General features: G+C 42.8%; 1 protein-coding gene across 1 annotated transcript in view; it reads left to right on the top strand.

The window, feature by feature from the left end:
* The window catches only part of LOC115461146 (NACHT, LRR and PYD domains-containing protein 3-like), a 58,742-nt gene extending 32,262 nt beyond the window's left edge, over nt 1–26,480 (top strand). The window contains exons 6-7 of the mRNA XM_030190751.1: nt 3,588–3,671; nt 23,904–26,480. Of these exons, the coding sequence (XP_030046611.1) occupies nt 3,588–3,671; nt 23,904–24,279 (460 nt within the window). The 3' untranslated portion in view covers nt 24,280–26,480. The remainder of the gene's footprint in view (nt 1–3,587; nt 3,672–23,903) is intronic.
* Nucleotides 26,481–27,454: the final 974 nt, after the last annotated feature.

Raw genomic sequence — 27,454 nt, 5'->3', positions numbered from 1 at the left:
TCTCACATAGAAGGATCACGTAGCTTGCTGGTCTCATGTAGAAGGATCTCAAAAACAGTTCACTCATTCCAATTAAAAATCTATAATTAAAAGGGTCATTTGGTACTGACCTCACCAGAAAACCAATCACTGCAACTCAGGCTTAATTTGCATTGGAACAATGTTCCTGTACTTCTTGAGCCCAGGAAGTGACATCACCCCCCCTCCCGTTGTCACTACCCACAGACTTCTCGCCTTCCTATACCCTTCCCAACCAATGATCTGGCATCTCCCTTTGTTTTGCTTGACCCTCCCCTTCCCCCATGTATCTTTACATTTTCTTCTCTCTAAAAGTCAGCAGCAGCGAACAGCAATTCATACAGCCTACTCACTCCAACCCCAGAGCCTTCTCTGTGAAGTAACTTCCTGCTTCTGCATAGGCTGGAAATGTCAGAGAGAAGGCTCTGGGGTTGGTGCAAGCAGTCTATATGAATTGCTGCTCACTGCCACTGACCGCTACAGAGAAGAAAACTATTAAAAGGTACACAGGAGAAAGGGGGGGAGTGTCAAGATAGACAAGGGGAGATGCCAGATTGCCAACTGGGGAGGGGATAGGAAAGGGGATGCTGCACCATTTGTGGTGGGGGGAAGGCAAAATGCTGGACCTTTGGAAGTGGTGTTGATGTAGTGGTGGGGAAGGGGGAAAGAAAAAATGCTGGACGATTGGAGGTGGAAGAGGTGATGGTGGGAAGAAGGCAAAATGTTGGACCATTGGAGGTGATGGTGGGTGGAAGGAAGGCAAAATTCTGGACCATTGGAGGGGGTGTTGGTGGTGTGGAGAGGGGGAGCAGGTAAAATTCTGGACCATTTGGGGTAGAGGTGGTGGTGCTGGTGGGTAGACGACAAAATGCTGGACCATTTGTGGAGGTGGTGGGAAGATGGCAAAATGCTGGACCAGGGGAGGAGGTGGTGGTAGTGATGCTGGTGGGGATAAAGCAAAACACTGGACCATTGGTGGTGGTGGTGGCGTGGAGAGAAAGCAAAATGCTGGAGCATTGGGGTGGGCGAGAGAAGGAAAAATTCTGGACAGGGAAGAGAGTAAAATGAAGATAAGGGGAGGGAAGAGAGATTGTGATTCTGGGTATGAAGTGGGAAAGAGTGAGGCCATACTGACTGTAGGAGAGAGAGAGAGGGGGGGGGGGGGGGGAAGATGCTGATGGGGAGGAGATAGAGTGGAGAGAGTAGGGGCGATGCTGACTCTGAGGGGAAGGAGAAGAAAGAGAGAGGGGGTTGTTGTTTAGGGAGAAGGAGAAAGAAAGGGAGAAGCTGCACTGTTCAAGGGGAGGGGAGGACTTGCATTGTTGGGGGTAGGGAAGAAAGGAGACAGTGAGATGCTACGCTACAAGTATGGGGGGGGGGGAGGGAAGATGTTTGGCTGCAAGAGTAGGGTGGAGAGAGAGAAAGATGAGATGCTTGGCTATGGAAAGAAGGGCAGAGAGAGAGGGAAGATATTGGATTACGAGAGTTGGGGGGTAGAGAGAAGAAGGGAAAGGAAAGGTGTAACTCCCACTTTAATTCTTTTATTTCTGTACAAATATGTGAGCCCTCGTGGAACATAGAAATATCTGCTGTAGCTGAAGACACCTGCATGTGTGATGGCTATTGTCGTGTACCTTTAGGTACAGTAGGCTTTTATCTGTTCTTGGAGGGCTCACAATAACATAAAAGAATTAAGATAGGATGGTTCCCTTTGTTTAAAGTGCATTACACTGACCATTAAATTGTCCCTCTGTCCTGCAGAGACATCTTTGTGGCCATTTTTGTACAAATGATGCCAGACAAACTTTTTTGGCGTTCAAATTTTGGATGTTCCATTTTGGAAAGAGTGGTTGTTCATTTTGGACATATTCAGTGCAGGAACGGCCTCACTTGTTTTTGAACAGGAAATCCTGACATTTTTCCTGTTTGAAAATGGCTGTGAGATGGACTTTTTTTTTTTGGGACGTTATGAGCAGGATGTCCCAATTCTGACTTGAACATTCTTTCAAAAATGGCCAAGTGGTATAAGAATTCATCACTGTGACATGGAAAAAACTTCCTCGGAAGTTGTATGTCTTTCAAAACAAATATTTATATAACTGTCAAAAATCATTTACAATATCAATCAAAAACAAAACAAAATCAACATCTTCATAAATAGTTCCCTCCCCCCCAAAAAAATCCATAACAAAAATAATACAGGTCATACAATCAACCCAAAATACAAAATTTATATATTCAAAACAAATTTATATAAGATTAAACATATTCAGAAAACGCCATTCTCAAAAAATTTGAAAACAACGTCAGCTTTCTGGTTTTTACATGCACACATAACCGCTAAAAAACACTGGCAGCTGTTATAATAAACTCTGGCCAATGAAAGCTAAAGGGGCAAGCCCTTAACCAAAATGGCCCAAACTCCTCCTGTATGTTTCAGCACACAATTGTGGCAGTGTATTTTATGATATCATTGTTAAACCATAGCTGACCATTCCACATCTTGATTCAATCCCGGGCAGGGGGTGGGGGTAGAGATGGTATGCCACTGATTGTATTTCATCTGACTTGGTAGTGTTCCATGAAAGCAGTTTGACTCAGCAAGTGTAAAAAGTGATGACTTGAAATATCAAATGTGATTGTATCTCTTGTGCTTATCAGGTCACTGTTTCATGTTTTACCCAAATAACCTCATAACTCTCTTAAGGGCCCTTTTACTAAGCCACATAGGCCTCTATGTGCGTCCAATGCGTGTCAGTTTGGAGTTACTGCCCGGCAACCCCATGGCCCTTGCAGTAATTTCATTTTTGATGCGTGCCCACTATGCGCACTGTAAAATATTTTTATTTTCTGGCGCGCGGGCAGTAATTGGCATTTTACGCGTGCAGACCATTGCCGCCTGGTTACCACGTGAGACCTTACTGCTAGGTCAATGGCTGGTGGTAAGGTCTCAGACCCAAAATGGTCACGCGGCAATTTTCATTTTGCCGCACGTCCATTTTCGGCAAAAATTTTAAAAAGGCATCTTTTTACAGGTGCGCTGAAAAATGATTCTGCGTGCGCCTAAAACATGTGTTTACACTACCACAGTCCATTTTTCAACGTGCCTTTGTAAAACGCCCCTTAGGACCTTTTACTAAGCAGCAATAAGCCCACCCTGGGCCTACCGCATGGCAATCCGGAACTACTGCTAGCCCCAGTGCGCTCCATTTCTGACGCTAGGGAAAGAAGGGTCCTATTTATTACTGCACCAGTTACCCGGCGGTTACTGCCAGGTTAGCTCGGGAGGTCTTATCACCACCTCAGTGGGTGGCGGTAAGTGCTCCCCCCGTATGGCCATGCGATAAGTGCTATCTTACTGCATGGCCATTTCTTTTTTCGTCCTTTCTGCCCACTGTGGTATAAAGAGTCTCAGCGCATGGCAAAATGGCCGCCGCTGCTAGCACAGGACCCTTTTACTGCAGCTTAGTAAAGGGGCCCCTTAATGAGATTATTGTCCTAATTGTATCATCAAATAGCAATTATACTAATTTGAAGGTTTTCTCTAAATGACTTTATTCTTAATCTAGGATTGAAGGCAATGAATTTGGATATGATGCGGTTGAAAAGTTTTCAGAGATTAGTTTATTTAATTCAACCTTACAACATGCTATGTAAGTAAAACCATGTTAATAATATTCCAAACGCTTTTCTATTATTTTGAGATTACAGATATATCATAGTGAAGGAACTAGAGATATAAATATTTAGGGGCCTTTTACTAAAGGGCGTTAAGCACCTGGGGTAAATTCTATACAGGTCGCTACAAATTAGGCACCAAAAAAAACTGGACTCTAAGTTAGTATTAAATTACTGCAGTTAACAGGCCAAATCTGTTATTGAATAGTAGTGTAAATCTGTAGTTACGTGCCAAACTTTAGGTGTGACCAGTTATGCCGTGTCTTTGGCTGACATAAATGGTGGTGCCTAAATACATCAGTTGGGTATGTAAATGCAACTATACTATAAAATGCACACAAGAATAGTCGGGAATGCCCCTGACGTGCCCATGCCCCTCCCTTGTTAACACATCATTTGTATTTGGACATGAGAGAAGTTTGAGACAATGTCTGTTATGCAATTAGCACCAGTTAGTGCTTGTTAACATCATTTATTTATCACCAATGATTTGCCAGTTTAGTGCCAATTAGTTAATTGAGAACCGATGAAACAACTCCACGTGGAAGGGACTTTTTTTTTTCTCTTTCTTTCTTTCTATCTTTCTTTCTTTCTATCTTTCTCATAACTGCTTAGTAGGCATCCATTTTCACAATATTACATCTAAAACTGCAAGTTAAATGCCTCTAAATGTTTACTAGTTCTGCAACGCTCATTAAGCATCTTATACCATGTTTTCAACATGGTATGAGATTAAGCATGTCATGTTTTCAACTGCTTAATAGGCGTCTCGTATCTCATTGTAATTTAAATGCTTTAAATGTTCGCTAGGTTTTCCCACAGCATCCTCACTGGAGCAAGATATGTCATGCTTTTAACCGATTAATAGGCGTCTCATATTTCAGAGTCAAATGCTTTTAAATGTCTGCTAGGTTTGATGTGTCAAGCTCTTAACTGCTTAATAGGTGTCTCATACCATATGATTTATCTAAAATCGCATACTATACTGCCTACTGTTAGAGTTGCATTGTTCATACGGCACTGTTCAGACTGTATCGCTAATACCGCACTGCATTCACTGTACTGTACCCTGTCAAAACTACACACAAATCACAACCAACACGAATACCAAAAAACTATTCATGATAATCTATTTCCTCCCCCTAATCTATCATGTTTGGACCTCTCCCAACTTAAATAACAACCTACCCACAATACACAAAGCCTATAGACCACCCACCTACAACTCACCAGAACAAAAGAACAATAACCAACTGAAAAGAAAAACAAATCCATACGGAAATAATCAACAGCAAACGAAGAAAGGAAACAACAAAACCAAAAACCTAGAAAACAGGCATCTAATAAAAATTAACACATCTACGAACCAGACCGAACCATACCGTCCAATCCAACTGGGATACGTTAACGCCTGGTCAGTAGTAAGCAAAACAGATATTATAATGAATTGGATCACCACAGACAGACTTGACTTCCTATTCATCACCGAAACCTGGATACACGACCTTAACGATCCCATAACCCTAGACCTATGCCCACCAGGATACAAAATTACACACTGGACAAGAAACGGGAAAAGAGGAGGTGGAATAGCCATTATATACAAATCTGAATTCACTATTACTACCATAGCTGAATCCATCCTACCTCATCCTACCTCGAAATTGCATCGGTAAGAATCTATCATCCAAACCTGCAGGAACACTTTAACACTATCCTACTTTACAGGCCGCCAGGCAGCTGGCAAGACACTCAAACACACCTTATGGACTTCATCTCGAACGTATGCATCTCTACTTCTAACCTTATCATTATAGGCGATATCAACCTGCACTTGGAAGATCTTACCTTAACAAGCACCCAAGAATGCAAGGAATTCCTACAATTATGGGATCTTCACGTACCAAATACTCAACCGACACACAAAAAAGGACACGCACTAGACATTATCGCATACAAATTCGACCCAGACCTAAACCTTATACTAGCAAATACAAAATGGACACCCACACTTTGGTCAGACCACCACTACAAAGCATACATCTCCCTCCAGTAGAGGACGAAAACTACAATCAAAAAACAAGAACGAAAAACCTACACCACTAGAGGAAAGATAGACCCGACTATATTCTGGCAACAGATCTATGATAACGAATGGACAACAAAGACAGACACAATCAAATTCCTCCAAGAGTGGGACAAAAGATGCAAAACAATATTAGACAACATCGCCCCAATTCAAACCAGAACTTCACATAGAAAGAACTCAATACCGTGGTTCAACGAAGAACTGAAAAAACTTAAAACACAAGTTAGAAAATTAGAACGCGCATGGAATAAAAAGAAAGACGAAGCCACACTCAAAGCCTGGAAACAACTCCGAAGAAAATACAAATACACCATAAGACAAACCAAGAGATTATACTACAAAACCGAAATAGGACCAAATTACAAGGACACACACAAACTCTTCCAACTTGTGAACAAACTAATAGACACCATGTCAGTCTCGAATAACAGTAAAGACACACCAAGAGCTGATGATCTCGCGAAGTACTTCAAAGAGAAAATAGTACAACTGCGATAAAAAATACCTGTTAGCCCCATTGAATACACTGCACTACTAGACTGTCTAGACCCAGACCATGGAGCATACCCTGCAGATAGGATCTGGACTGAATTCGAACCACTATCGGAAGACCTTATCTCCCAAACTCTTAAAAGATTCGCCAAATCTCATTGCAAACTAGACATTTGTCCAAATAACCTTATGAAATTGGCCCCCCAACACTTTATAACAGATCTAACGAAACATGTGAATTTCATGCTACAACATGGACGCTTCCCAAGGGAGAAAGGAAACATCCTACTCACCCCCATACCCAAAGACGCAAAGAAAAACGCGAGTGAGTTAACCAACTATAGACCAGTAGCATCCATTCCCCTAATAACCAAAATAACAGAAGGGATTGTCACCAAACAACTCACAGACTATTTAAACAAGTTCTCAATACTACAAGAGTCCCAGTCAGGATTTCGCTCTAATCACAGCACTGAAACAGTACTGGTTATTCTCATGAATAAATTCAAACAAACGATTGCAACCGGTAAGAATATATTACTTTTACAATTTGACATGTCAAGTGCCTTCGACATGGTTGATCATGGAATCCTACTACACATCCTTGACTACTTCGGCATCGGAGGCAACGTTCTCAGCTGGTTTAAAGGATTCCTAACTACACGCTCATATCAAGTGACATCAGATTCAACAACATCAGCCACATGGACACCTGAATGTGGAGTTCCACAGGGATCCCCCCTCTCACCGACAATATTCAACCCAATGATGACACCCTTAGCCAAACTATTATCAAAACAAAACCTCAACCCATATATTTATGCTGACGATGTAACGATCTACATCCCATTCAAACAAGACCTAAAAGAAATTTCCAATGAAATTAACCAAAGTCTACATATCATGCACTCATGGGCAGACGCCTTCCAATTAAAACTCAATGCAGAAAAAACCCAATGCCTAATACTCACCTGTCAGCATAATACGAGCAAATTTACCACCATCAACACCCCAAAACCAAATCTACCAATCTCAGAAACCCTGAAAATCCTAGGAGCACCATTGACCGGCACCTGACACTAGAGAATCATGCGAAAATCACAACCAAAAAGATGTTCCACTCAATGTTGAAATTAAAAAGAGTAAAACCATACTTCTCCAGAACTGTTTTCCGGAATTTGGTACAATCATTAGTACTCAGTCACTTAGACTACTGCAACTCACTCTACGCTGGCTGCAAAGAGCAAATACTCAAAAAAACTCCAGACAGCCCAGAACACAGCAGCCAGACTCATATTTGGAAAACCAAAATACGAAAGCGCAAAGCCCCTCCGAGAGAAACTACACTGGCTACCACTCAAAGAGCGTATCACGTTCAAAGTATGCACCTTAGTACACAAAATCATCCAGCCTACATGTCGGACCTGATTGACCTACCACCCAGGAATGCCAAAAGATCATCTCACACATTCCTTAACCTTCATTTCCCTAACTGCAAAGGCCTAAAATATAAACTAATGCATGCATCAACCTTTTCCTACATGAGCATGCAATTCTGGAACGCACTGCCAAGGAACCTAAAAGCGACCTATGAACTGACCAACTTCCGCAAACAGCTGAAGACCCATCTCTTCGACAAGATATACCACAAAGACCAAAACTTGTGAAACCCCCATACATATCTAGCAATGTTAAGAATGCCCTATGTCATGTCACTATCCAGTTTTCCATTACCATACTACCCAAATTACTTCTGTAACACTAAATGTCAATTCTCCTCTCATTCCCACTATCCATGATTTATTGTAAGCCACATTGAGCCTGCAAAGAGGTGGGATAATGTGGGATACAAATGCAATAAATAAATTAATTAGTTTACATGCATGACTGGCCCTGTCCTATTACTGCATGCCCAATTGTCTGTCTAGGTACCATTTATACAATTTAGGGGTTAATGTGCAGATAACACGCAGAAACAGGCTACCGCGCGATTACGTTAAAGGGTTTTGTGGTAGTTTGCTTGTTTCCATGCATTAAACTGCGTGTTACTGAAATTTCCTGAATTTGTTTGTCGGGGGGCATGGAATGGGATTAGAAGTGGGCTTAGACAGCACATTATACCGTGTGCTAACTGGCTAATGCAGAGTTAATGTGGGAGGACAAAGTGCTTCCTAAATAGGAGGCAGTAAGTACTAAGTCATTAATAAGGGCATCGTACCAGGCGCTAATTGTCATGTTAATGCAGGACCAGCATTAGAAAATGCTGGTTCCACCCCGACTAAAAGGGCCATATATGTATATCTATCTGTCTCTCTCTCTCTGTATGTATGTATGTATGTATGTATGTATGTATATATATATATATATATATATATATATATATATATATATATATATATATATATATACTCACCCCTTTTCAAACAGATTTATGCATAGATATATGTATAATTCAGTGATTATCAAACAATGTGTTGGGGCATATTAGTTTTAGTGTGTCACCAAGAGCTAGGAGATGTCACCAAAAATTCGACATAGCAAGCCCAAAGTTTCCTTAGCAACCATATATACGTGTGGTCTGGGAAAAGTGTAAAGCAGAGAGCCAGATACTTGAAATCCCTATAATTGATCCTTTCATGATCAACGTGGCCCCTTCTTTGGCAGATTTCTGTGTAAGGCCCCTTGTAAGCCATCCACGATCTCTCTACTTCTTTCCAGTTTTGCAGATGGAATATTCCAATCTGCATTTTGTAGATTAAAGTCTCCCAATAACACTACCTCTCCATTCATTTCCACCTTTTCAACATCTTTGATCAGATCTCTGTCTAGTTCTTCTGTTTGTTGGAGGTCTGTAGACTGTACCACTGTTGATGGAAGTGCCATATCCTCTTTCCAAAATGATCCATAGTACTTCTTCTTCCCTTCTACTCCCCCTTACAACATTTCAGCTGCTATAATAATTTCCATCATTCCTATTCCTCCTAAACCAATTATAGTCAGATATGACAATATCCCAATCATGATACTCACTGACCGATGTCTCTACATTGGTCACAATATCCAAGTCTGTTTCCACCATTAGGGCTTCCAGATCTGGAAAGAACAAAAGGAGGAAAGATGTGATTCCGCAGGCTAGAAGCTAACAGTCAAGAAGTGGAGATGGCCAAGGCAGTATAAAACAACAACCAGGTGGAATACTTAATATGTCTCCAAATAGACTCTTGGACCCTTGACATAGACACAGTTGCTGAAACATGGCTGTGATAGGTCATCACTAATAAGTCTGGTTGTTGTTTTATAAAGGGTAAAGAGTCATGGAGTTGATACACTATTACTACTACTACTTATCATTTCTATAGCACTCCTAGATGTACGCAGCGCTGTACACTTGACCATGAAGAGACAGTCCCTGCTTGACAGAGCTTACAATCTAATTAGGACAAACAGGACAAACAAGAGATAAGGGAATATTAAAGTGAGGATGATAAAACAAGGGTTCTGAACAAGTGAATAAGGGTTAGGAGTTAAAAAGGTGGGCTTTTAGCTTAGATTTGAAGATGGCCAGAGATGGAGCTTGACGTACCGGCTCAGGAAGTCTATTCCAGGCATATGGTGCAGCAAGATAAAAGGAAAGGAGTCTGGAGTTAGCGGTGGAGACGCTTATTAGAGCACCTCCAATCTATATTGATTTGAGTAAATTTTAGCGCCACAAGATCCCAGAAGAGACACCCGGAGAGTTGTTCACACAGACGTTTTAAGCACAGTTCACTTATAAGATTTTCTACATACCAGTACAAAAATCATCCGATGTATAAATAGAGAAAGAGACTCTATATGGTGAGAAGACTCCTGACGCAGGCCTGTACGGCCGAAACACAGCTGTGTCGAGTCCTGTTCTACCTATTTTTGTAACACTTTTTATGGTTAATAAATATTTTTAAGTTTTTACATTAGAAGTGTCGTCTTTATTATATATTTTTATTTTTCCTTTTTTTTTTCATTTTTGTTGGTCATTTTCGCTGTTTTGTTCATCATCATCCCTACTCACCCTACCAGCATCACCTCTGTGTCCTTGCCCCTATCTTGCTGCCATGTTGAGCATCTCCCACCTCTGTGTCTCTATTCTTGCCCTGACAATCATGAGTCTTCTGGGTCCCTGTGCCCGCCCGCCTGCCCACCCCTCCCCCCAATACCAGTATCTCTTCTTCTCCCTCCTGAACCCTGTCAGGCCAGCATCTCTCCTTCCCTTTCCCCCTCCTGTTACCCCAGGGGTCCAGCAAGTGTTCCCCTCTCTTCCCTGGCTCCTGTTCTATCTCCCCTTTGGAGGTCCAGCACCTCTCCCTCTTCCTTCTTTTCCCAGTATCCTGGCATCTCTCTCTCTCTCTCTCTTCCCTCCCAAATCCTAGCATCCCTTTCTCTCTCTCTCTCTCTCTCTTCCCTATCCTGACATCTCTTTTTCTCATTCTCTCTCTCTCTCTCTATTCCCTCCCAAATCCTGGCATCTCTCTCTCTCTCTTCCCTCCCAAATCCTGGCATCTCTTTCTCTTGTTTCCCCCTCCCCCACCATCCTGGCATCTTTTCCATTCTTCTCCTCCTGACACTCTCCCTTTCCTTCCCCTGTTCCCCAGCAGCCTAGCCTGAATTTCCCACTTGCCAGGCTCCCATGGTCTGCCGAACTTGCTTGAGGCCGCTGCCACTGGTAGCACTGAACACCCGCTGTTTCTGGCCAATACAAAGGCATTTTGTCTGCCGCTCCCACCTCCTCTGATGCTATTTCTGGTTTCTGGAGGCAAGAGCAGCAGAAGAAAGGCCCTCTGCTGTGTTTATTCAGTGTTACCTGTGGCAGCGTCAAGCAATTGGCAGAATGGGGGGGGGGGGGGGGGGGAGCCAGGAAACTGAAGTTGCAGTGCACAAGTCTGACTTCAAAGTACTGTAATTTCATATATTTCTGTTACAGAAATTTTGGATGTTTGTGAACATATATCTATAGAAGTTTATACTCATAAAATATTCATTTAATGCTGAAAAAAAGATGTGGTGAAAAATACACCATTTTGTTTTTTAAGCATTTTTGGGAGAATTCTATAAATGGCGCTCAAAAATTGGCCCCAAGCGCTTTTCTATAAAGGCCGCGCCAAGCTGAGCGTTCATTCTAGAATAGTGCTTAGAACCGAGTCTGGTGTGTAAAGTCGAGTTCTGGAATTACATCAGTTGAAACCTGGTGGAAATGCTGATGCCCAACTCATGGCATTTCAGTACATAAATGGGCCTATTCTATAACATTCATTCAAATTTTCAGAATGCCCCTTGTCCATCCCCAGGCCACACTCCCGTTTGAGGCACTCTGTGTTACAGAATACTGCGTAGGCAGATGCAAATGCAAATTAGTGCAATTAAGTTCAATAATTGATAAGGCCAGTTAATTGATACTTGATAGCTCGTTAACTAATTTAGTTGCGGGCGTATCGTGCCTTGTTGCCAAAGGTTTGGTGCCATATATAGAATTCGAGGGACAGTGTGCAGGTAAAAGTAGGTACATTGGTCTATAGCATACCTATCTTTACTAGTATAGGTGAGCAGTAGAGAATGACACGGGGACAAGCTCTGACCCCGTCTGCACAAGCCTCAGACAGTTCTTTAATACAACATCAGAGATATAGAAAGAGATGCATTTACTTCTGTACTGTGCAAATTATAAAGATGGCATATGCCAGGGATGGTGTTAAGGGAGTGTGACTATGGCAACTGCCCTTGGCCCCTGACCAGAGAACCCGAAGCCTGATGAAAACTGAATAAAGTGCACCCTGGTAGTGGGCTTTGGGGTCTCCTCCCAGATTTCTGCCCTGGGCCCCAGCCATTTCTATTACTAGCTCTGGCAAGATGTACATTTCAAATTTGACATACTGTAATCACAAAATGGAAAATACAATTATTTTTTCTACCTTTTGTTGTCTGGTCATTGTATTTTTAAAATCATGTTGGTCTCAGGCTCTGGTTTCTGCTTTTGTCTTTCTTCTCTTAACTCGCTCACCATGTTTTCCTGTCCATATGACTTCTCTTCGCTCTCCGTGTCCACCATCCATCCATCCATCTTCCATTTCTGTGTCCCTATCGTCCCCCATATTCAGCATCTCCCTTCTGTGTCCCTATACTTCCCTGTCCAGTATCTCCCCTGTGCTCATATCCCCACATCCATCATCACCTCTATATCTCCCTATCCTCTTCCCCTGTGCCAAACAACATCTCTCTTCTGCATCTGGCATTGCCACTCTGTGTCCATATACCATCCCTACACTGCATCTCCCCTTTGTATCCCTGTCCCTGTGCCCCACCCCATGCACATCATTTCTCCTCTGTTTCTCTCCTTCTTTCTCTACCCATTCCAGCATCTTGTTCACCTGCCTGCCTTCTTTCCTTTTCTCCTTCCTGCTGTGTGGGTTCAGTATTTGACTTCTGCTTCCTTCTTTCCCTTCCCTATAGCCCCCTTCCTCCCAGGGTCAAGCCAGCACCTCTCTACTTTCCCTTCTCCACCCTCCTCCCATGCATCCAGCCCTCACTTTTCTCCTTTCCCACCAGCCCTCCACCTCCTACCATGGGTCCAGCCAGCCTCCTCCTCCTCCCCCCCATGGGTCCAGCCAGCATTTTTCTCCCACCCCTCTCCCCCATGGGTGTCATTTGAGGAGGTTTTGGTGTCACTTACACTTTCCTGCAGCCATCTGGTAGCGATTCACACAGGCCGGCTCAGTGGCCTTCCTCCTGCCAAGCCCACCCTCTCTACTGCAACTTATTTTGAGAAAGCGTGGAAGAGGTTGCTGACCCCCATTAAGAAACATATTATGGACACGATCCACACTCTCTCTCGGCAACCTCCAACTGCATTTTCTTCCACAAGAAGACTGTCAGCTGGGCAGAGACGCAGATCCCTACTACTTTCAAAGGTGTAGCTAGCAGACCTCAGCCTGGTCCACTCAGGTGACTCGGGGCTGTGTCCCAGGCCTCGCCAGCCCTGCCCTCAGAAGTCCCAGCCAGCTCCCCAGTCAAAGCAGAGCACGAGCTGATATTCAGCCAGGACCCATGTAAGCTCTGGAGGCCAGCACCTAACCAGTTATACCCAGGTATTCAGTGCCGGTGCCTGGACATGGCCTGGCATTGAATATCTAGGGCTATGATGCGACTGCACCTTGAATATTGTGTTCAATTCTGGTCACTGCATCTCAAAAAAGATATAATGGAAATAAAAAAGGTACAGAGAAGGGTGATAAAAATGATAAAAGGGATGGGACGACTTCCCTATGAGGAAAGGCTGAAGCAGCTAGAGCTCTTCAGCTTGGAGAAAAGACGGCTGAGGGGAGATATGATAGAGGTCTATAAAATAATGAGTGGAGTGGAATGGGTAGACGTGAATCATTTGTTTACTAGGACTAGTAGTAAATTTAAAACGAATCAGAGAAAATTTTCTTCATTCAACATGTTATTAAACTCTGGAATTCATTGCTAAAGAATGTGGTAAAGGCGGTTAGCTTAGTGGGGTTTAAAAAAAGGTTTGGATGGCTTCCTACAGCATAAAATATATTGATATTTTTGGGGATCTTGCCAGGTATTTGTGACCTGGATTGGGCAGTGTTGGAAACAGGATGCTGGGCTTGATGGACCTTTGGTCTGTCCCAGTGTTGCAGTACTTATGTACTTAATTTTGCCCACAGCAGTGAGCGTTTAAAAAGATGCTGACCGCCACGGGCTCAATATCTATCTCTTTGCATAAGAGTATGGGCTTCAGGGCCGCCAAGAGACTGAGCCAGGCCTGGGGAAGGCTGCTGCTGCCGCCCCCACCCCTCCCCAGGATCACCGTCGCCCCCGATCCCTGCTGCTGCCTCCCCCAGTCGCTACTGCTGTTGCCACCCCCCCTGATCACTGCTGCCTCCACCCCACCCTCTCCGATCGCTGTTGCCGCCCACCTGCTGCAATTGTTAAGTACATTGGCTGGCAAGGATCCCAAGGCCCCACCAGCAGAAGAGATCACATTCTCCAGTGCTGCTGTTCTTCGTTCTGCCGCATGGCCTTCCCCTGTGGCTGCTTTCCCCCCCAGGCCATCTGCCCTCTCTCTCCCTTCCGTCTAGCATCTGCTGTCTTCCCCTTCCATCCACCATCTGCCCCTGTCTGCCCTCTCTCCCCCTTCCAACCACAGTCTGCTCTCTTTCTCTCTTTCTCCCTTCCATCCAGAGTTTACCCTCTCTCTCTGCCCCTTCCATCCACTATTGCCCTCCCTCTCCCATGCATCCAGGGTCTGCCCTCCCTCTCTCTCCCTTCCAACCAGGATCTGTCCCCTCTCTCTCTGCCCCCTCTTTTTCAGCCCCCAGTTCCAGCCCCATTATCCCACCAGTCCCCAGTTTCAGCCCCAGCACTTTTCTCCCACCACCAGTCCCGAGATTCAGCCTCAGCCACTTTCTCCCTGTTTAGGGTTACCATATGGCTCCAGAAAAAGGAAAACACATTGATCCACTCTGGGGTTTGCTTCTATTGAAAGCAATGGAAGTAAAACCTAGACTGTCTCAATCTGTTTTTCTTTTTCTGGAGCCATATGGTAACCCTATCCCCTTTCCCTTTTCAGCCCCCAGTTCCAGTACTAGCCCCCTTATCCCACCTACCCTCCTTTTCAGCCCCCAGTTCCAGTCCCCTTCATCCACCTGTCTTGTATTATGACCCCCCCTTTTCAGCCCCAGCCCCATTCTCTCATCTGCCCCCTCTTTTCAGCCCCATACCCGTTCTCCCACCTGCCCCTGCCCCAGGCATGGCCCCATTCTCCCTCCTGTCCTTTCTCAGAACCCAGTTCCAGCTCTAGCTCCAGCCCCCTTCTCCCATCTGAGCCCCCCCTACCCCCCATCCAGTCTCCACCTGCCTACCCTCAGCTCCCTCAACAGCCCCCTTCTGTCTGCCACCCGGCCCCTTGCATTAAAAAAAAAATCTTTCAAACAGCATCACAGCGCCTTGTGTCTGGATGAAAGAAGCAGATCGCCTCGGGCCCAGCCTTCCCTCACTGTGTCCCGCCCTTGTGGAAATAGGAAGTTACATCAGAGGAGGGCGGGACGCAGTGAGGGAAGGCCGGGCCCGAGGCGCTCTGCTTCTTTCACCCAGACGTGAGATGCTGCATTGCTGATTGAGATATATGTTTTTTCAAATGCAGGGGCGGATTGCCCCCACCACCCCACCATTGCTCCGAGCAGGAGAGGGAGAGAGACCCCGGCACCGGGCCCCCCTTGGAAGCCCGGGGAATTTTGCCCCCCCCCACCCTCCCCTCTCGGTGGCCTTGATGGGCTTATAGGTGACAACATTATCTTGCGCTTTGATTTACAGATTGAGAAGACATTTGCATTGTTTATAGACTGGACAGATTCATGCATTCAATCCACTTAATAGCACTTGGACTGATTTTTGTTTCAACCATTTTAAATACTCTGTCAGAAAGCTGTGCAAGCTAGATATTCTTTTAGCTAATTAAGCTTTGAAAACTTTCTGCAATTTAAGATTAGAGTCTTGGCTCTCTGTAGTCTGGGGAAGATTCAAGCTGCATTAAAACAAAATCAAGCTGAGCCATGAGTTTCTTTATTTCAGAAGTGTATAAAACTCAACACCTAATATTCAGCCCGCAGTTGTCAGCGATTTTAAAGCCACTGATCACCATGGATTGAATCTAACCTGGATATTCAATGCCAGGATCACATCTGGGTACCACAATGAATATCTGGGTCAGCAACCAACCTGGAAGTTAATTAGGTGCTGGCTGATATCAGTGCCAGCATCCGCATAGCTACGGTAAGTGGGAAAAGATAGGATTGTCTTTTGTGCGGCTCCTATCTGCCTGCTTAGAGATACGGGCACTGTTAATGAATATGGCTGATGCCTGCATAAGTGCCAGTTCCTGCCCCAACATTAACCAGACAGTGCCCCGGCAGTTAGCCAATATTCAGGGGCACTGCTTGGTTTAAGTGCTGCTGAATATCTGGGGCTGGCCCACTTAGTTTGGTTTAAGTGGGCAGAAGCCTCTCCTGAATATTGACAACTCAGTTTTTTAAAATATTTACTGGGAATCTGTGGAGATATCACCATTCTCAAATTTTTGTTTAAACAATTTTTATTATCAATTAAACATGAAAAATACAAAAGAAACCCCCATCCCCCTACCTCCTTCAACTCCTCGCCCCATATGAGTAGTGCTGTAAGGAAATCATTCAGTGTGGGGCCCCTCCCTCATGTGATCAAAAAAACCGTCACAGACCGTACAGAGAGCCGTTACTCTTGCACCCTCTGTGCCTCAGGAAGGGAGGGGGCTCCCCAACCCGTAGTTTAATCAGAGAGAGATAGCTATAAACATGATCCTTGTGTGAAGCTACCCCACTCTAAACGGTGACAACGCTCATAACATATTTAACAAGAAGCTAAGGCCATGGGGCTGAAGAGTTTGTAGATAAGGCTACTGTACCTGAAGGAATTGCTTTTTCCACTTTGGGTATCCCCTAGCATCCCGAGCCTCCAACTAAGCCAACAGGTGAAACTAATTTCTCCAATGCCAGTGGTTAGGACCCTCCTGAGATATCCAATATATTACATGATGCATTTCCGCGCTACAAGACTTATTTTCCTGACCCCAAAAGGCCCCCAGTTTGTCCAATAACAGTTGTTCCACTGAATCAACCCCTCTCAGATCCAATTTTATACTTAATGGATCAACACGGTCCAAAACCACTGAACCACAGAATACTGCCACAAGGCGTGGGTGAATGTGTTATCCTCTCTAGTACATTTTGGGGAGAGGGGTGCCATTCTCAAATTTAATTTATGTCCTGTGGTTTAGGGGCAGAGCACAAGGGTCAAAAGTATGTGTGTACTTCTCACCGATAGAGACAGTTGAAAGTTGCTACCTTTATGACTAGTTCTAATTATTTATGTGATTATCTGTTTATTAATAGTTATTTTATATACAATGTTCAAATTATGGGATTGTTTTTTTTTTTAGTTTTAAAAAATATTTTAGCAATTTATTTCCTTATAGGATGCTACCAGGATCAATATGCATTATGATTTTAGTGGTCTCCTGTAGTCATGCTTTTAATTAAATGCAAAACAAATTCCATTTGCAGTACACAATTCAAGATTCAACAGTGAAAAATGGGTAAATATGATAACAAATATCTGAAGAACTCCACCACCTCAATTTGAGAACAATCACAACTAATCAGTGTTTTTTTTCTACTATATGCATTATATCTTAACTGTGGAGATTTTTTTCACAATTTTTTAATTTTAATTTTTTTTAATTTTCCAATTAATAAATTAAATAATCAAGTTACCTCTTTTTTCTTGAGGAAATAGAATTTTAAGAGAGGGAAAAGCCTCTGTATGTCAGTGATCTGAATATTATAGTGCTCACAGACTTGCTGAACGACCTCTTTTCATTGGCAAAACAACCCCTGTTTTGCATTCTTTTCCTCTTTTCTTATCTTGAACTTTAATGAGTATAGCTTCTATGGTATAGCTTGGATTTCGCAGTCTTTCACTTCAATATTGCAATAATATTTATCAGTATCAAAGTCACATACGTCAAAATATACAACTTATTTTTGACTTATCTTCTCATGTGGGACTATGTCTCCAACGGGTCCTCTTTTGCCCATAAACATCAACTGGCCTTTTCTGGGAAAACCATATTGATATCTGCAATTCCGCTTGCTTTGCTTATTAAGCTATACTTCTCGTAGCGATCTATAACACAAAAAGAATCTCCGACACTGTCACATTGCTTACAACTCGCATTGCCCAATACAATGGTAAAACCTGGTAACTGTCAAGTGTTCCATAAAACAGCCTGATGTCAAAACTTTTTTACTTTATTACTGAAAAGCTCCACATATTTAAACAGTGCTTACTTATGCTGCTGTTCTAAAGCTGTCGTGCCGGTTCTGAATATTGGTCCGGCACCTTCATAACATTTTTGAACACATTTGAGCCCCCTTCACACTCACCGCTCTTGGGGCCCAAGGCCCTCCAAAAATGTCCTTGGGCTGCAAGGCTACTTAGCTTCCACTCCTACTCCCACTCTCAGTCCCTGGGCTTACTGGGGGTCCTTGGTGTGAAGTGAGGCAGAAACAATGTCCGCTTGCTCCCACCCCATGGCTGTGGATTTTGCAGATTCAGAGATTTGCAGTTAGAGATTCAGAGAGGCTACTGCTGGGGGCAGGGATGTGAGATGAAGGCTGCTGGGGTGGCTGGGTAGGTGTTGAAGAGAGGCTTTAGGTTGGGGCTGCTGGAAATAGGTGGAGAGGTTAAAACCTGTAGCTGTTGGGGGCAGTGGAGAGAGGCTAAGGCTGCATCTTCTAGGGGCAGGTGGGTGGATGCATTCCCTGTCTACCCCTAGTAGCTTCAGCTTTAGCCTCTCTTCCATTGCCTCAGCAACCACATCTTAAAGCCACTCTCCAATGCCAGATAGGCTGTGGGTGGGTGGGCAGTGGAGAAGAGCAGTGTCGCCTTATCCACTCCTTCCCTGCTTCTGTAATAGATAGCTTGCTGTACATCAAAACAAGCAGGTTATTAATGTGTGATTTATATACATGCATAAATAATTCCAGTTGTTCTGAGTCTGGCTCCTAGATCCTAAGAAAATTTGTTGAGGCCTGCTTTCCTGTATATAGTACCTTGTGCTATCTTGAACAAAATATACAGAAGGCTTTGGTGGGGCTCTTACATACATAGAGGGGCATAATTGAACGAAAACGCCTATCTCCATGGGCGTTAATCTCCAAGAACGGGTCCGTGAAGGGGCGGACCGAACCGTATTTTTGGAAAAAATAGACGCCCATGTTTTATTCAACGATGTGTGAGCTGGGCGTTTTTGTTTTTCAGCGATAATGGAAAATGAAAGCGCCCAGCTCAAAAACGAATACATCCAAGGCATTTGTTCGTGGGAGGGGCCAGGATTCATAGTGCACTGGTCCCCCTCACATGCCAGGACACCAACCGGGCACCCTAGGGGGGCACTTTTACAAAAACAAACAAAAAGGTAAAAGAGCTCCCAGGTGCATAGCACCCTTCCCTTGTGTGTTGAGCCCCCCAAATCCCCCTCAAAACCCACTGCCCACAAGTCTACACCATTACTATAGCCCTAAAGGGTGAAGGGGGGCACCTACATGTGGGTACAGTGGGTTTGGGGGGGTTGGACGACTAATAAGCATTAAGCAGCACAATTGTAACAGGTAGGGGGGATGGGCCTGGGTCCACCTGCCTGAAGTCCACTGCACCCCCTAACAACTCCTCCAGTGACCTGCATACTGCTGCCAGGGAGCTGGGTATGACATTTGAGGGTGAAAATAAAAAGTTGAGAAACTTCATTTTTTGTGGTGGGAGGGGGTTAGTGACCACTGGGGGAGTCAGGGGAGGTCATCCCCGATTCCCTCCAGTGGTCATCTGGTCATTTAGGGCACTTTTTGGGGCCTTATTCGTGAAAAAACAGGGTCCAGGAAAAGTGTCCTAAATTCTAGCTAAAAACGCATACTTTTTCCCATTATCGGTGAAATGCGCCCATCTCTGTTCGTCAGATAACCACGCCCCAGTTCCGCCTTCGCCACACCTCTGACACGCCCCCATCAACTTTGTCCGCATCCGCGACGGATTGCAGTTGAAAACGTCCAAAAATCGGCTTTCGATTATACCGCTTTATTCGTTTTTGTGAGATATACGTCCATCTCCCGATTTAGGTCGGAACTTGGGCGTTTTTCTCATTCGATTATAAGCAGGATAGTAACATAGTAGATGACGGCAGAAAAAGACCTGCAAGGTCCATCCAGTCTGCCCAACAAGGTAACTCATATGTGCTAATTTTGTGTATACCCTACTTTGATTTGTACCTGTGTTCTTCAGGGCACAGACCGTATAAGTCTGCCCAGCACTATCCCCGCCTCCCAACCACCGGCTCTGGCACAGACTGTATAAGTCTGCCCAGCACTATCCCCGCCTCCCAACCACCAGCCCCGCCTCCCACCACCGGCTCTGGCACAGACCGTATAAGTCTGCCCAGCACTATCCCTGCCTCCCACTACCGGCTCTGGCACAGACTGTATAAGTCTGCCCAGCACTATCCCTGCCTCCCAACCTTAATGTGTTATGCTGAATTTGTTAATTTGGAATAAGTTCAGCTTAAATTTTTGATATGGGGAGGAACAAGTGAGACTTCTGTTTGTGTTCAGTCTCCACGTTTAATTTTACTTTTTATTTCTTTACTGATTTGTCACTTAAGTTCTGTCAGCTGTCTTAAGACAGCTTTGTACACACTGAAAAACAGAACAATGTTGAAAGCGTCAACATCTGAATCATGTTCTTATCTTTTACTGGCAGCTTTTCTGCTTACAGACAAATCCTCTTGATTTTTGAGAAGCCAATTTCTTGCTGGCTGTCACCGTTAGGTGCTTTATTTGCTGATGTAAGATTATTTTCCTCTGACTCATGTTCTGTAATGGATTGTTTCAGATGGCAGAGACTTGTAATACTGAAGACTTTTGCTCCCTGATATTTAAACTCTGTGGTGGACGTAGATTTCAAATGAAGCATTGAAATTTATACCCTGATGTTTGGTACTAGACTGTCCCCAGATACTGGTGCTGTGTGTTTGGGTAAAAGGCAGCTGTAAGAAGTTATTCAGATACTGTGACTGCTGATATTCAGCTTCAGCTTCTGAATAACTATTTTGTTAAGTTAGGATAGCTACTTTTCTGTCCTAACTTAATTGTTATCTGGGTATCGGCGCTGAATATCTACAGTACCTGGATAACTTCTAGCTCTGCCCCCTGACAATATCTGGATAGTACAATCCCAATTACTGAATAAAAGAGAACCAACATATGAATCCAAAAAAAATACTCTCCCAATGTAACAAGTAAGACAGGCAAATACTCAAGTATAGACATCACTATGTAAATGATGAGGAAGGAAAAAGCCTCAGAACCACACCCTACTACTAATTTCTGTAGCACTACTAGACGTATGCAGTGCTGTACACATTATATGCAGGTTCTTTGTCCCTAGAGAACTCACATTCTAAGTCTTTCTACCTGGGGCAATGGTGTATTAAGTGACTTGCCCAAGGTCACAAGGAGCTGCAGTGGGAATCGAACCCAGGTTGCCAGGCTCAAAGCCCACTGCACTAAACATTAGGCTAATCCTTCCGTCTTACCATTAGGCTACTCCTCCCTGGCTGTTTTTAAACAAAACAATGGGGATTTGATAGCTTCACTGGCATAAAATACCTTCTCTGGTCAATACTATAGTGCACTGTGTAATGGAATTAATAGATTCTGAAAAGAAACTTTGTTGTTAAAGAGACTTACCTGCAAGTGGATGGGTTCCAGCCCAACCGACGATGGGCAGTGTTTCGCATTAAAGCTGCCTCAGGGTACATCCGGACTAAGTGAACCGCATACACTGTCTTAGTCGAGTGCAAAAGCCACAGTGTGCATGGTTCACTTAGTCTGGATGTACCCTAATGTGAAACACTGGCCATCGTCTGCTGGACCCATCCACTTTGCAGGTAAGTCTCTTCAGTAACAAAGTTTCTTTTCAGAATCTAATTTATTATTTGCATTACACAAAGGGTATGGTTCTGAGGCTTTTTCCTTCCTCTTCATTTTTCATTGTGACTTGTTTATACTTGAATATTTGCCTGTCTTACTCGTTACATTGCGAGACTATCTGGATAGCACCAGGGTGATCAGAGAAGATTTTCAGCATCATCATCTGGTTAATACCTTACAAAACCAGTGGGTGGCCCCAGTGATCTGCTCTTAGCCGGGTAGGAGCTTCCCCTACCTGGATAGGGGCCACTGAATATCGGACTCCTGATGTCAGTTCAAGGTGTCAGAGTATTACTGCAGCTTTATGGGGAGGACTTAGCCTTCCGCTCTTCCTACCCCACCGCCCTTGCAGCTTGAAAACCACACGTTGAAAATGAAGTCAGGTTAGGACTCAAGACGTCCAGTTCAGGATGCTAAACTATTCCCCAAATATTTTACAAAGGTTCTGTAAAATACATATAAGAGGAACAGGCAATGCATGTAGATGTGCTGGTGCTTCCAAAAACATTCAGAAAAAGAATGGCGTCACTCGGCGCTTTTCAGGTGTAAACACTGGACACGGAAGTGCTGATCTTGCAACCTGCAGGCGTGTTTGCCACAATTACATACAAAAAGAGACCATTAAGGAGCCTAGTGAAATAATTGTGCTTTGTATTTTTTTTAAATGTTTGATGTTAAGACACCATTGAGGCAAACATAATTGCCCCCCCCCCCAGTCTAAATGAGTTGATTCTAACACACGTTTTGCAGCAGCTGTATATGCCAACAGGGAAATTTCTTAAACATAATACATGCATTTGTATAGTTTTTAGACCACCCAGAACAAGACCCTCTTCAAATTTATGCATTATTATTATTATTATTATTTATTGCATTTGTATCCCACCTTATCCCATCTCTTTGCAGGCTCAAAGTGGCTTACAATACATCATGAGTAGTGGAAGAATGTTAGTAAATAAACATTTAGTATTACAAAGTCTTGGTCATCATGATGATACTTAAACAGAGTTATAGTATACAAGCAAATAATTGAGAAACAGTTCTAAACATATATAGGCAAGTTGTGCATATTCACAATGGTTGATCGTTGTGGTATGCTTTATTAAAGAGATGGGTCTTCAGTGATATGCAGAAGTTCGTTCTTTTGTATCCTTTGGCATCTGCATATGTAAACTAGCAGCATTGTAAATCCGCCATTTACATGTGTAGATGTCATGCGATCCTTCTAAAGGGCCCTTTTGACTCAAGGCTACCCATTCCTGAATACTCTCTGTAATCCACCTTCTTTTTTTTTTTTTTTTTGATTTTTGCCTGTTTGTCTTGACCAGATTGTGAGCTCCATGAAGTAGGCACCATTTCTTATGTGTCTTTTTATAATGCTCTGTACGCCTGGTAACATACCATGATCAAGACAAGCGAAAAGGAGGAGCAAACCTCACATACCTACTTTTGTATTTTGCTGCATTCAGTTTGTATTTGAATTGTCTTTCTCAAATCCAATAAAGTCTTCTACAAATAAAAAAAAAAAAAAAGTGAGGTGAAACCAAGGAGGATATCAAACAGTCTTTATTGATAACAGCTGAAAAAAGACCCGACATGGCCGTCTTTCGGCACAAAGGCCTGCCTCAGGGGTCAAGTGAATCTTTGTTGTAATGGCCGATTGGACGGCTATTGCGATTCACCGTTCACTGACCCATTGAGGATACTGCAGGAATTCTACAGCTAGAACCTTGACTACATTTCTCTTTGTTATTAAACATTTCCATCATTACAACAAAAATTCACTTGACCCCTGAGGCAGGCCTTTGTGCCGAAACACAATAAAGACTGTTTGATATCCTCCTTGGTTCCACCTCACTTTTTTGTTCGTCTCTAACATACCACGATCATTCATAGCCACTCTTTCTAACAGAGCAAGCATTTTAACCACTTTGCAACTGTACCCATTATTATCTTCTGTTTTTTCTTAAATGACACAAGATTCAAATTTCATTTATATCTTTTCGTTTCAGAATTATTGGGAGCAAAATTCAAGAAAGTGAGATTATAAAATTGAGAGCCAAGTCCAGTGGAAACCTCATCATATCTGATTTCAACGATGCCTCCGGCAGAGACTTTTGGGAGGGCTGGTTTCAGTGGATATTTCAGAGATGTGAGATATGCACGGATGAGAAACTGGTCTCCTTCCTGACAAAAGTGTGCCGAGGGCTGAGCCTGTGCCAGGGAACAGACTGGGCCTGTGAATGGTATGCCGAAATGGCGAAGCTGCTACAGAAGAGAATGCAACACTGCCTTGTGGACAATGTGAAGAGGAGGATGCACACTCTGGAGCAAATCTTCAGTGTTCCAGTAGTAAATGGGAAAATTCAACTTACCTCGGATACTTGAACTAGAATGATGAAGTTGAAGTCAGCGCTCAGACGCAGCTGAAACATAGAGGAGGTTCCAGGAATGCAAAAGTTGTCCAGAACTACTGCTTGATTATTATATTTGTTATAATTTCAAAATGGAAAAACAAAGTTATCCAGAACAGGTGCAGTAAATATCTGCCAATATTGACTGCATTTTTTTTCCTAACTCCATTCGCTTGTAGATACAAGTTAGTTTTATTCTGTGTACTCCACTGATCCAGAAATTCTTGTCTGAGTTACACAGTGAGTACCAGTTCTGTGATCCCTGTAGCTGTTGAAGCCACTCAACACAGGTTATTATTATTATTTATTGCATTTGTATCAATGTGGCTTCCTACTGACCTTTATTTCCCTTCACCTAACAACACTGTGGCTGATTGACCAGACCCAGGCTAATCTATCTTTTCCTGTTGGCGCTCAAGGGCTTATGTTCTAAAAGTGTGCTAACATTGGAAGGTTTAGATTTTAACATATATTTTTGGGCACATGCACTACTTGGACCGATACAGAAATTTAGCAAAATAACGCAACACGCAGTACATGGATACTCGAATGGCCACAGAGGGCTGTTTTATTACAAACACCACATATCGTTTGGGTTCTTCCCAAGCAATCTAGCCCAAAGTTAAACTGTAATTTTCTATTTGAGGGTCTTCACCTTGATTGCAATGGATTCAAAATGCTATTGCTCAGCTTTTAGTTGCAGCCCATAGGCCCGTATGTCACTGCATTTGCAAGCCTTAAATTGGCTTCCTGATCAATATCAGGCTGGTTTTAAAACCCTTTGCTTGACTTTCATGGCATTTTGGGCTTTGGGGGTCACTCCCTCAGGGATTGTTTGACTACATGAGAGGGTTTCTGAATATGAAATAGGATTTTTCCTAGGAGGCTGTGCAAGTCTGTTGCATAGCTTACCCAACCTCCTAGGAAAAATCCTAGTCTTGGCTCGATCCCTCAAAGTAGGAAGAAGAGAGTGTGTCCCTGTTCCCAACTTACCGGGCTTACATTTGGCATCCATCAAGCTGTATAGAAAGAGGGGTGGGGTTTTTATTCTTGTGTGTGTCTGTGTTTTGGTTTGTGTGTGTGTTTTTTAAAATTGTAATTTAAAATATACATTCACACCAAAATGCATATTAGGAAAAATGGATAATAGTAAGCTCAAAGAATTATCTCTTTTATGCTATTCATGTTGGTTGGAATAAAAAAGACTGTTTAGTTCTACAAGATGACTCCATTTCCTCACTGTGCTTGGTTTTCTAAGCTCAAAGAGAATCCCATAATTATCTAGCACAAAGTCTAGTCCACATCACAGGGATCAACTGTAGGTAACTGATGGAGTACAGAATTAATAATTACAAGAAGAAACGAAGAAACGAAGCAGTGCAGCTTAATAAATGAAGTCTTCCATTACAACAGCTGAAGATAAACTCAACATTATCCTTTTTAAATATATCCACCAGAAAACTTTGCAATTGAACTGGTTCCCAGAAAATGTAATTGTTATTCCCATGACTGATGAGACATTTGCAGGGAGATTTAAGAAACCCCCTGCTTCTAAGACCTTAGGTTTCAGTTGCAGAAAGGCTTTTCTACAAACTTGGGTTTGTCTTGATACATCAGGGAAAACAGTTACAACTTGGCCACAGAAAAGCTCTTATCAATTAGTGAAATGCAATTTCTTGATAGATATCTTTTCATTCTTAGACTGAAACACCACTAATAAAGTAGCATATTTCATTATTACATCTTTAGATGATTCTAGAAATTGAGAGAGATCAAGACTATCAGTAGATGCTAATTGATCAAAACTTCCCTCTACTCCCAAACTTTTAAATCCCCTGAGAAGGTAATATATATTAACAGAAGAAATAGATTTAGCCTCATGATATTTTAAAATATCTCTAAGGTATATCTTAAATATGCCTAGTGGAGACAGATAATGAATGAGAGGGAAATTAAGAAAACGCAAATATCTTGCTCTCAAGGTATTCTCTAAAATCTCCATTTGAGAATCAGTCCTCATACTATCTGAGCTTATGTTTATCAGATTTTTGTTTTTCTTTATAAATGCACTCTGTAGATATCATACTCCTTTATTTCTCTTCCTGTTTGTAACTTATGTTTCTCATAATGTTTTTATATGATTATGATTGTTTTATATGATTAATTTTATGTACATTTTATAACTGTGTCATCAATTGTTTTATTACCTTTTGACGTATGTTGATTTTTTGATAGTTGTTTATTTGATTATATATTTGTATTGTTTAGGGACTCCTGAGATAGGCCTCTGCGGCCAAAACACGATTTGTGTCGAGTGAGTCCAGTACTTATTGTGGAATAAACTTCTGATATGAACTCTTAGAGTCTGTTGGTTGTTTTTCATCATCTTTTGTGTCTCCTTCATGGTTTTGCCTCCTCATTACTGTGTGCAATGTAGAAATTGAACGATCAAACTTTTGCTATGCATTCTCAAGAATATTCAGTCTAGAATCAAGATCCTTCATCTTCTGTACAGTGTCTTGAGTAAATTTTGAAATCTGAGGTAGAATCTCAGTCTACTATACCATTTTTCAAATCATATCTAATGATACTGGAGAACCTGTGGCAAAAATATAATTGGACTCCCAGTGTCCTTGTTAGAAAGCAGCAATGGTTCAGGAAAAGAAACAGCATTTGACTGGGTTGCACCATCTAGGAGTCAAAGTATTGGAGCCCAGCCTAAGAAATGTATCAGAAATAAGCTTAACCTCCTACTCATAAGTACATACATAAGTATTGCCATACTGGGAAAGACCAAAGGTCCATCAAGCCCAGCATCCTGTTTCCAATAGTGGCCAATCCGGGTCACAAATACCTGGCAAGATCCCAAAAAAGTACAAGACATTTTATACTGCTTATCCCAGAAATAGTGGATTTTCCCGAAGTCCATTTAATAACGGTCTATGAACTTTTCCTTTAGGAAGCCGTCCAAACCTTTTTAAAACTCTGCTAAGCTAACCGCCTTTATCACATTCACTGGCAATGAATTCCAGAGTTTAATTACACGTTGCGTGAAGAAAGATTTTCTCCGATTCGTTTTAAATTTACTACATTGTAGCTTCATCGCATGCCCCCTAGTCTTAATATTTTTGGAAAGCGTAAACAGATGT

Source organism: Microcaecilia unicolor, chromosome 2 (genome assembly GCF_901765095.1).
Source record: "Microcaecilia unicolor chromosome 2, aMicUni1.1, whole genome shotgun sequence".
Classification (NCBI taxonomy): Eukaryota; Metazoa; Chordata; class Amphibia; order Gymnophiona; family Siphonopidae; genus Microcaecilia; species Microcaecilia unicolor.
Note: the sequence above shows the minus strand (reverse complement) of the source record. Positions and strands in the feature narration are given on the sequence as shown.